The sequence below is a fragment of the Vigna radiata genome, chromosome 4 (assembly GCF_000741045.1).
Source record: "Vigna radiata var. radiata cultivar VC1973A chromosome 4, Vradiata_ver6, whole genome shotgun sequence".
NCBI classification, from domain to species: Eukaryota; Viridiplantae; Streptophyta; class Magnoliopsida; order Fabales; family Fabaceae; genus Vigna; species Vigna radiata.
In genome coordinates this window covers 7,042,585-7,054,183 of record NC_028354.1, presented here as the reverse complement: position 1 = coordinate 7,054,183, position 11,599 = coordinate 7,042,585, and the positions used below count along the sequence as shown (strand labels likewise).

The following is an 11,599-nucleotide window of genomic DNA, read 5'->3' as shown; positions in this document are numbered from 1 at the left end:
ACAGTACCTAAACCCTCATCATGTTATATATTATATATATAATCTATATATCAATAATATAATATATTATGATACATATTATCTCAAAATAATTTACAATGTTTCCTTAATTATGAAATTACTTGTTAAATTATTCATTTTTATAGAATGCTTGCTCTTAACCTCACCTCACTACCCAATTTCCTTGCTGGTTATATAACTAACTTAAGAACTCTATATTTTTCCCAATCCTTCTCGTACCCCAATTGGTCACCGGAGAGAGAACAGATGTCTAACGCATCAGACTCACCTTCGACACCAACACATATGACTAGTCACAACTGACTGGACCAGGCTAGGGCTGCTTTATGATCAGGGATGTGCGGATCTGGTTTTTAGGTTCTCTCTATCCTACCAACAGAGAAGGTTCCCAACAAGTCCCAAGTATTTTTATTTGATTTAATCAACTATCCTTTTTTTTTTTCCTAATTCCCAAAGTTATACATCCCTCTCACAAAACCTGAGACTACACTCAATCCATAATTTCCCATCAAATCAGTATCACCCCCAACTTATTCCAGCAACCAGATTCATCAATTTCCTTCAGAGCACATCATAACCAATATACAAACAAGAATCATTTCCAGGATCATCAATTCAATGAAATTCAGTTCAGCAACACAATTCCAGACAGATTATAACAATCACAATCAAACATAGAGAATGAACCAAAGGTTCAGAACATTTCAAGACCAAATACTTAAAACAGAGACAATTAAATATCAAANAATATATCACAGTTAAATTTAACATGCATAGAACATTAAAACAGAGTTAACCAGTGTACAAACGCAATTCAACATATTTTCTCATAAATTCAGGAATTAATCAGAACAACAAAATACTTATATAGTTAGCTCCCCTTACTTGGAAATAAAGGGCAGCAAGCTCAACCCAAGCTTTTAGAGTGCCCCTATCAGTTAGGACACAAAGGAACTTACGGATAATCGAATGAGTGATGAATTTTAGCCCTTTTTGAGCTAGAATAAAAATGAGAACGAAAAGGATAAAATTTTGAACATGAATAGTGAAGAAGAAGAGGGAAAATTTACTTACCGAACAAAACGAAGAAATATTCGGTGGGATTTGAAGCTCTTCGCACCAGGAGTAATTTGGCAGTAAGAAATTAGAGATTGGTTGGCTCAATTTTCTGAAATGGTAGAGAGAAGGCAGATGAATTAGGGTTAGGATTCTTAGAGAGAGAATAAGATTCTGCAGAATAACAAAGTAGTTTCTGAAAATTAAACCCCCTCCTCTAAGGCTCAAATGGCCTAGGGTTTGTTGGGCTGCGACCTCTTGCAAAGGCCCAATTGGCTTTAAAATAAAAGGACCCTTGCATATAAAGTTGAATTGAAATATCATATAACAATACAATATATTATAAATACGGGGTGCATATATCAATCACGTCACATCTTTAATATATAATACTCTTTTAAAAATATTTGAATTAAGTTTATCCTAGAACATATTAATATTTGATTCATAAAAAACGTCTTTAATAAAATATCAATTCTGAATTCTCATTTAAGATGGTTATTTGCATTTATTATAGAAAACAATAATACAATATAACATCCTTTAGTTTTTTACTATCTAAATATGTGATTAGGAGAAGAAGCATATACTAAATAATTTTAGTTAACAAGTTTTGTATTTTATATTATAATTCTTAGGTTGAAATCAGAATACTATTTCAGATATTATCACAAGGACAATATAATATACAAAAATATATATATTTTATCATCGTCGTCACATAATAAACTTACATCTCACTCAAATATTAATATGAAATATATAATTAACATAACATATAAATCATCAACATCATCAACATGCATTAATAACATCTTTACTTTACAAAACATTCTAAAAAAAATAATATTAAAAAAGATTGAATCCTTAATATAAAATGAACAACTTATTCTAACAAAAAAAAAAATGTTCATCTTAACTTGATTTGGACCTTATAATATTTTTATAACCTTATAATATTTTTTTAAGTGTATTCTACATAATTGTAATTCAGTGTCTCTAATCTAAAAACATTTCATAGAAACTAAATTTTTTAAAGAGATAAATTTCTAATAAAATAAAAAAATACCTATTAGTTATTTATTTAATTTTATTTATGCATTTAAAATTTATCTATACTAAAAAAACTCAATTTTTACGATTATCATATTTTGTAAAGGACAAAAAATAATCTAGAAAATTTGATATTAAAATCAAACAAAAAATAAATAAACATACAAAATAAATTATACAAAGTCTCATTTTAAGTATACGTAGTTATTGCTTTTGGTAAGTAGTAAATCAATGTGAATATGCAACAATAAATACTCTTTGGTATCTTGGCCCCTAGTTTTGGGATGATTCAAAATAAACTTACCACACTCCATAAAAAAATATTGCTTTATCTATTCATCTTCCAATTCTTAAAAGTAAGGATATATATCAATTCTAAAAATATGGGTATGTAGAAAATTAAGATATAGAACAAAAATTACATTTAAAAAGAATAAAATTTTAGAACGCGGGAGAAAATAACTACCGCTAAAGCATCAAAAGAATATACAGTATGAATAAAAAAAAGGATAATGATATTTAGACAACAATTTTTTGACAACATTTTAATATTGATTACGTGTCAATATGTGATTGATAAAAAATTACTCCACAATCAATAATAATAATCATAAACATTATTGTGGAATGATTTTTGACTAATCACAGATTAACACGTAATCAATATTAAAATGTTGTCAAAAAAATATTGTTTAAATATCATTATTCTAACAAAAATTAAAACAACTTTTAGATGAAAATAAAATAATGGTATTCACATAATGTTTACAATTAAAAATAATTAAGTTTTATAATTAATGTATCAGTATTTATAGAGATGGTTTCTTTGTCACGTTTTGTTATGACAAGACATCACTTTTTGTGTCAAAACTATGAATTGCAATATTATTAACAAAAGTAGAAAAAAGTAGTTGTTAAAAAACTTTTTTCCTTAAATGATAAACCAAATTTTCTTTATTTAGGTATGTATGTATTGCCGTTTTCCTGAGCAAGTGTCTTGCGCCTCCTTCCTTGACTTTGGGAAAGCCTTCCACCACACTTCCAACATGTCATAACCATAAAAAAAAATAAAAAATATCTACATTTTCATTTTCCAAAAATAAATACTGATAAAAATACAACTCACACATAAAAAAAAGTCAGAATATTTAAAGCATAAATATGTATACATAAAGCACAAAAATAACTATTTAAAAATAATAAAATTTTAGAAAGTGGGAATAATTAATACACAAAATAAATTAAAAGATACATACATTTGATGCTAACAGATAAACTAAGTATTTGTTTTAAATTTTCTGCAGTTCGATAATTGGTTTTTAGTTGTTTTAATTATATTTTTGTTCTTTAGTTTTCTAAGAAAATTTCAGATTAGTTTTTTAATTTGTTTTGTCTTAATTATATATTATTTTTTAAAATGTAATTTAATTTGTTCTTTTATGGTAATATTATACATCAATGTTAACTCATGTGTTATAAGTCAATTTAATTACTCTCAATTGTATAACTAGTTTAATTACTAATTATTTTTTATTTTAAAAGGAAATAAAATTAAAAAAAAATTGGATAGGAGAAACTTAATAAGAACAATTGTATTCAACCTGTTTTTTTTTTTTAAAAAAAAAAAAATCCATACTACATTGTACATTTTAATAAATTCCACTGGTATGGATAATATTTTGAATATTTTTTTTTTTAAAAAAAAGATAATGAATAAATGTTAAAATGATATGTATATATGGTATTGGAGTTGGGCAGTTACTACACCAACTTTACAATTTTATGAGCTTAAAGTTGCGTCACTGTTTCTGAATTTCTGAGTTCTGACTTTTGTAGGACACAACACAACCACTCGGACAGTTGAGCTTATTCATGCATCCACCACATTTAAACATTATAATCCAAACTTTCAGTGATTAGGTAAGATTAAAAAGATAAGTAAATTTAAATATCATTTTTATTAAGTTAGGTTTAAAATTTATTTCTTAATTTAACATGAGAGTCTGATTTAGAATTTATTAAAATATACTGTTTTTTAAATATAACTAATTAATTTTATGAAATTAAATTAAGTTTAAAAATTGCTTTTCACCACAAACAAATCATATAAAAATATTCTTTTTTTCTCTCTATAATTAATTAATCTCCATCTTATCAATTAATTCAATTATATGATATGATTTACCTACATTTTAACCAAAAAAAAATATATATATATATATAAGAAACTTTTTAATGTGAGATTTTTTTTAAATTTTTTTTAAATTGAAGTCTTGACTTCACTGTCACCAACGCTTACCCGCAACCCATCTAATAAGTCATAATTGCTCCATGATTGTTTCTCTTCTTATATGAAATGCCTGGATTTAGATTCATCTCACATACCACTTTGCTTCTTCTTCACAACCCCATTTTCCTTTCTCTTTCCTTCTCAACACATTTTCTCCAATGGAGGTTGGAAGTGTTCTTCATTTTCTTCAAAACAAAACCATTTTAATCATTGGAGCCACAGGCTTTCTTGCCAAAAGTATAATCTCTCTCTTTCAGAGTGTTATGTCTGCACTTTTTTGCCATATTTGTGATGTCTTTCGTTTCTGCATGTTTCAGTTTTTCTGGAGAAGATATTGAGGGTTCAACCCAATGTTAAGAAGATTTATCTTCTTTTGAGAGCCTCAGATGCCAATTCTGCCACTTATCGATTGCACAATGAGGTATATCATATCACTATTACTCATTTGCATAAGATCATATTACTTGTAACATCTTATATCATTATAAGCAAATCACACTTTCTCATGCAGAAGTGAATATTATAGATAATAAACGCACTAGTATTATATTATTATTTTATCATCATGAAGGTGGTGATGATAATTAAGTTTCAGCACTATGCAGTCAAGTCTTTGCCGTTCTCTCCATTTTCCATCAATCACTTTCTCATTACATATATGTTATAATCTTTATATTGTTAAAGTGTTTCTTTCGATGAGAAAGATGAGCATATATAAGGGTATGAAATATTGGAGTCAGTAATCAAATATTATGGTTCATTATCAAAAAACTGATATTATTATTCATAATAACATTTTTTGTGAATTTCTCCAATCTAAAATGCCTCTTGCGAGACTATACTTAAGCATGAAATTAAGGACTTGGAGTAGATACATGGATTGCTTTTCATATATCATTGTCAAGTTTGTCCCAATCATTAATGAGTGAGCATATGGGTGAGTTTTTAAACTCACAGCAAGTCTGATTTAATATCTATATGTATACTTGTGACAATTAGATCATAGCGAAGGACTTGTTCATTGTGCTAAAGGAAAAACTGGGTGCAAATTTTAAGTCCTTCATTTCTGAAAAACTGACTCTGGTGCCGGGGGACATTTCCATTGAGGATTTGGGTTTGAAAGATTCAATTCTGAGGGAAGACATCTGCAATCAGACGGATGTTATAGTCAATTTGGCTGCAACTACCAACTTTGATGAAAGGTACAAGATCACATTTTTTTTTTGGGTTAGATTAACATTTGTATTAATTTTCTTCCTTAAAAATTAAATGCAGGTACGATATAGCTTTGGGTTTAAACACCTTTGGGGTCAAGCATGTCATGAACTTTGCCAAACAGTGTACTAAACTGAAAGTGCTTGTTCATGTATCAACAGGTTAGGATAGTGATCCATCTGAATATATATTAAAGAGCAATGTTCATGAATAAAAGAAAACAAAAAAGCATTAATTGGTCTCACAAAGTGGTGTTACACCTCAATTATTTCAGCCTACGTATGTGGTGAGAGAGGTGGACTCATTCTAGAGGACCCCTATCACTTTGGTGAAACACTAAATGGAGTGTCTGGCCTAGACATCGATGCAGAAAAGACCATTGTGTGTAACAAATTGGATGAACTAAAAGAACAAGGAGCCACAGAACGTGATGTTAAAATAGCCATGAAGAATCTGGGTATCACCAGGTTTGTCACAACCCTATATGCTTTAGCATATATTGATAATTTTCTGAAACTGTATTCTCTGATTAACTATTAGCAGCATTTTTACCTCATCTCCCACTAAATCTTCTGCATAAACTATTAGAACATGATTAATCAGTTCTGGTTTTCTATAGCATAACTCATAAAAGTGTTTGGTAAAAAAAAAAAACAACTTACACCAGATATTAACCTTTCCCATTAATTCAGAATGGACACAAACTGTACATGGTCCAGGCCAGTGATGTTCAAGTTCAACCACTTTTTCAAACTCAGCTTTGCTTTAACAAGTGTCTCATTAGTTATGAACACAGTAGTATTTATTCTGAGGGAAAAAAGAAGAAGATTAAGAACATATGAACAACTTCTGTGAATTTGTCTACATTTACATTAATAATGGAGGTGTGGCGAATCACACAATTCAATGCAGAAGTTATTACAGGCCACACACAAACATGTGGCACAGTCTGAGAATACAAAACGAAGTGAATAGTCAGCCTATATATCCGTCTGCTACCATTTGCATATAAATTATAAGAATCAAAGATGTACGTGTTGAATAATGTTTAAATTTATTTCCCAATATAACGTGCAATGATTTTGGTAGATGGATAATATGAAACAATCTGCAAAAATATGTGTGAACAGTTAAAAGAATGGTTGCCATCATGCATATGTGACAACTGAGAGGCACAAAGGTGAATCATCATGATGGAGACTGTAGCAGATAAAATAAAAGCCATTGACTCCTCAAAACTATGCTTCCATAGGCTAATAAAGGAAAAGTACTGATATTAGCTGGGATACTATACATGTCGAAAATTGTCTGGTTTGGTTTCAAAAGAAAACTAGGAGATTGACAAATATTCTTTTGATACACTTGAATTTTTTTTACGTTTATTTGATATTATTTTTTTTAAATAAAAATTTATATTTTTATAATCATTTTATCTTTATATTATATGTTAAATAAACGTAAAAGTGTGTCATGCTTACTATTTTTGTTAATTGTAGTAATGGGAAAGAACTAATAATGTTTAATTCAGTCTTTGTTTTGGATAAAAAAAATTTCTTTATATAACAAGTTGAAGTATTTAATCATGAAATATCAAGATTAAAAAAGGTTAAATAATTTTTTTGTCATATGTCATATAAATTTAATCTAAATTACTTAAATGTAATTGTATGGTTCAAATCCTCTCATTATTACACAAACACTCTCAATTGTCCTCTTTTATCTTCTTTTTTTTTTCATATGTATATTGCATCATATTTAAAGGGTCTTAAGTTGTAAAGTTTTAGTTGATAATAACATATAGTCTTTACCATATCTTAAAAATAAACTATTAATTTATATTTACAAATATAAAGTTATATTAAACCTCTTGAATATTTTTTTGTAGAATATTCTACGTAATTATATATTTTTTTAATATTTACAATAATTTGTGTTGAAAAGACATTGAATAATGAAAATATGAATAACTTGTAATTTTTTTTTAAAATAATTAAAAGAAAACGAAAGCAAGAGCTACAAGAGAACAACTATAAAAAAAATTGAAAAGATTTCAATAAATATTAGTATAATTTATTATTATAACCTTTAAATTTAATTGATATATATGTATTTGTACCAGAAGGCTAAGATATGAAGATCATTCTAGAGAACGGGAGGGACAATGACTCTACCAAAAGGTGGGTCCATGTCCTCTAAAACATTAACTAAAACTGTTAAAAAAATAAGCATTATTATCAAATAATTATAATAATCTTTAAAGAATCTAAAAGGCAGTATGAATGATGATATCCCTGATATATTATATATTATGATTTATATGTATATGCATATTTTCTGTAAAAATATTACTATAGGATAGTATAAAAGGAAATAAAATGAACATAATTATTATGTCTGGTGTGTGTAATGAACAGGGCAAAGGTGTATGGATGGCCAAACACTTACGTGTTTACAAAGGCAGTTGGAGAAATGCTTGTGGAAAAACTGAAAGGAAACCTATCTGTTGTTATTCTGCGACCTACCATTGTCACAAGCACAATGAAAGAACCTTTTCCTGGTTGGGCTGAGGGTGTCAGGTAAATAAAAACTTTTACTTTTTCACCACCCATATATTAAATATTCAATCTTTCTTTTTAAGAGTCACTTAAATTTTAGTAAATAATATTGTTCACATAATAATGTAATAATTAATGAAGATAAGTACCATGATTAACTACTGCTACTTTTAGATGAAGGAGTTTATTGTGGTCCAATCATGTATGCAGTTGAAGCAACTGCTTGCATTCAATTCAATTATGTATCATTTAACTGAAGAAAGTTTTAACAAGCAGTTAAAATAAAGATGACAATCATCAATAGCAAACAGACATGGATTTGGTTTGAAGAGAATGGAAATGTGAGCTAAAAGTGGAAGGTTTTTGCCTTTGTTTGTTGCAGAACCATTGATAGTTTAGCTGTTACTTATGGGCAAGGAAAGCTAACATGTTTCCTTGGAGATATCAATGGAGTTGTGGATGTGGTGAGTTACTGCACAAAACAAAAAATGGAAAATGATATTTTAACACCATTTTTTTTATACCATTTTGACACTGCACACGTGTCAAAATGTGATTGGACTATTTTAAATTAAAAAAATAAACTTTGATTTTTCTCTTGTATATATACTCCTGCCTCAACTTTTTTAATTTAAAATCGTTCAACTTTTTTAATTTAAAATCGTCCAATCATATTTTGACACGTGTGCAATGTCAAAATGGTGTGAAAAAATCATTTTCCAATATGGTTGTGTTTTCTGTTATAAAAAGATGCTGTGAATTTAATGTGTAGGTCCCAGCAGACATGGTGGTGAATGCTATGCTAGTGGCCATGGTAGCTCATGCAAAGCAGCCAAGTGATATCATATACCACGTGGGTTCCTCTGTTAGAAATCCAGTCACATACTTGAATCTCCAAGACTTTGGATTAAAATATTTCACTGCAAAACCATGGATAAGAAAGGATGGCACACCAGTCAAAGTTGGCAGAGTAACTGTGCTCACCAGCATGGATAGCTTTCAGAGATATATGTTCATCCGTTACCTCCTTCCATTAAAGGTTCTTCTCTGGTTTATCTCCCTTCCTTAGTCATCATCAACATGCTTAAATATCAAACTTTTCATGACATGCCCTTTTAGGTTTCATGTTGTTTTCAGCTAAAAGCTTCAGCTTTTTACTTCATAGGAACATAGGAACGATTCATGGGTTTGAGAGATGTAAAACAAACTAAAAAAATGAGAACTTTTTGTGGCTGTCTCAAGCAATATTAGTACATAGCAATTACTTAACAAGGTTGTTTGACAATGAAATGATGAATTATTAGTGTAAACATTAATTTAACATTGAGACAGTATGAAACTTAATCTGTTTTTAGGATGATTGTTTTCAACTAAAAGCTTAAGCTTTTGACATTGAAATTCTTGACAAGACTTTGACAAATTTTCCATGAAATAGGGACTGGAACTGGCGAATGCTGCACTTTGTCAGTATTTTCGGGGAACATATCTTGAGCTGCATAGGAAGATACAAGTTGTGATGCGGATGGTTGAACTTTACAGACCCTACATGTTCTTTAAGGGCCTGTAAGTGTTTGTAAACTACAATAAAAACTTTACATGCTTCAGATTTAATGCACATTTTTAAGTCTAGCAAGTGGATTAGTCACATTTTTGAGGCAGAGAATGTTAATTATGCAGATTTGATGATATGAACACAGAGAAGTTGAGAATGGCAGCAAAACAAAGTGGGACAGAGACAGATCTGTTTTACTTTGATACAAAAGATATTAATTGGGATGATTACTTTATGAAGACCCATATTCCTGGCATTGTCAAGTACATTTTCAAGTGATGTTCTACTTATAGTAATTGCTGAAAGTAGTAAACTTTATCATGTTTAGAAAAACTTCTCCATAAAACTTACAAAAATAATAAGGTAAAATGAATTTGAGTTTATATAGTTCCACTTAAAGAAAGAGTTTTAATCAAAATGATGAAGCTAAATTGATTTTTGTGAAAGTTCATCCAATGTTACCTTTTTATTTTTGTTTAAGTTTTTACGGAGAAGTTTATCAAAAACATGTTTAAGTATAATATTGTGCTAGAGGGACAACATTGGTGCTATTTATTTCTCAAGATCAGTGTAATGGGTACTGGCTAAATGCTAATTAAGTTTGGAAAGTTTGATTAAGTGTAGCAAATATCATCATGATTGATATGTTTTGCTCTCTTCTGCAATTAATGGTCTCCAATGGAGTTTGTGCTGTTTTTATCCTTTACAACTTTGATACAGCATATGTTCACTAACATGTTAACATGGAAAAAGAAATGCTAATCAAAGGTCTTCTTTAAGACTTTCAAATTTCTTGAAAACAAGGGAAGAGACTGATTAAAAATGTTAGAAAAATGATTATTTGAGATACTATCTTCTTCTTTTTTTTCACTTTTTACTTTTTTTTTTAAATATAAAAATTTACATTTTTATAATTATTTTGTTTTTGTATTATTTATTAAATGAATGTAAAAATATATCATGATAGCATGATACCATTATTCAAAATGTTATTAACACAAAAATACTAATGTTCCTTCTTAGGAGTTTTCACAATTTGATGAAGTTATTATTCTACTGTTTTGAACAACAAAATATGATTCAGTTTGTGAATTATGTCTCTAACTTGTTTTGGAGATATCATGGTCAAGTAATAATATAATGATATATAAAAGTAAAATAATTATAAAAAAATGATTTTTTGTATTTTTAAAAATAAAAAATATTGTATCAAATGAAATAAAATATTTATATGTATTAAAGTATAATTTTTCATCGTGTTGAAAGTTTCACATCGACTAAAGATAAAGTCAATTCAGAGTATATAAGTGAATACAAATCTCATCTTATAAATTGGTTTTGTAAAATTTAATTAAACTTAAAATCATCTTCTAACATGATATCAGAAATTATCCTACTGATATATAATATATGTTGTGGTTGAGGGTGTTATTTCATCCGTTATCTATTATGATTAATTTTCAGACATTAAATTTATTTCCAGAATTGGCTGTGTAGAGATATTGACCAAAGAAGATAAATTAGGTGAATGAAAAATAGTGTTTTCCATGTTTAGCTTTCCTTATTAGACAATGAAGCATGAACTGTGGTTGATTCACAAGCTTCCAAACTGTTACTGTTTGTGGACATCACATAAAATTACCAAAAAAATATATTTTGACATAAATATTTTATATTTATTTGATATTTTTTGTTTTATGTTGTTTTGAAATTATAAAATTTTACCTTTTTATAAGTATTTTAATTTTATAATTTATGTAAAATGAATATAAGTATGATGTTAATATGAAAAGATTAATTAAGTGTGAACATTGCATGTGACAGAGTGAGACATGGTCATGAATAACAGGACCCTAC

The 11,599-nt window shown here is 28.3% G+C and overlaps 1 protein-coding gene across 1 annotated transcript; it reads left to right on the top strand.

Moving 5' to 3' along the window:
• The first annotated feature begins 4,494 nt into the window (after window positions 1-4,494).
• On the top strand, window positions 4,495-10,441 carry LOC106759419 (fatty acyl-CoA reductase 3). Its single transcript, XM_014642580.2, has 10 exons — window positions 4,495-4,657; window positions 4,738-4,841; window positions 5,420-5,622; window positions 5,696-5,796; window positions 5,910-6,102; window positions 8,050-8,211; window positions 8,573-8,654; window positions 8,963-9,229; window positions 9,626-9,753; window positions 9,868-10,441. The coding sequence occupies exons 1-10, from the start codon at window positions 4,579-4,581 to the stop codon at window positions 10,019-10,021; spliced, it is 1,473 nt and encodes a 490-aa protein (XP_014498066.1). The 5' UTR covers window positions 4,495-4,578; the 3' UTR covers window positions 10,022-10,441.
• The last annotated feature ends 1,158 nt before the right edge of the window (window positions 10,442-11,599 follow it).

Coding starts and splice junctions, on each gene's coding strand:
- LOC106759419 (XM_014642580.2), top strand. CDS start 4,579: ATGGAGGTTGGAAGTGTTCTTCATTTTCTTCAAAACAAAACCATTTTA. Junction 5,797..5,909: donor GCTTGTTCATGTATCAACAG/GTTAGGATAGTG, acceptor CAATTATTTCAG/CCTACGTATGTGGTGAGAGA. Junction 9,230..9,625: donor GTTACCTCCTTCCATTAAAG/GTTCTTCTCTGG, acceptor TCCATGAAATAG/GGACTGGAACTGGCGAATGC.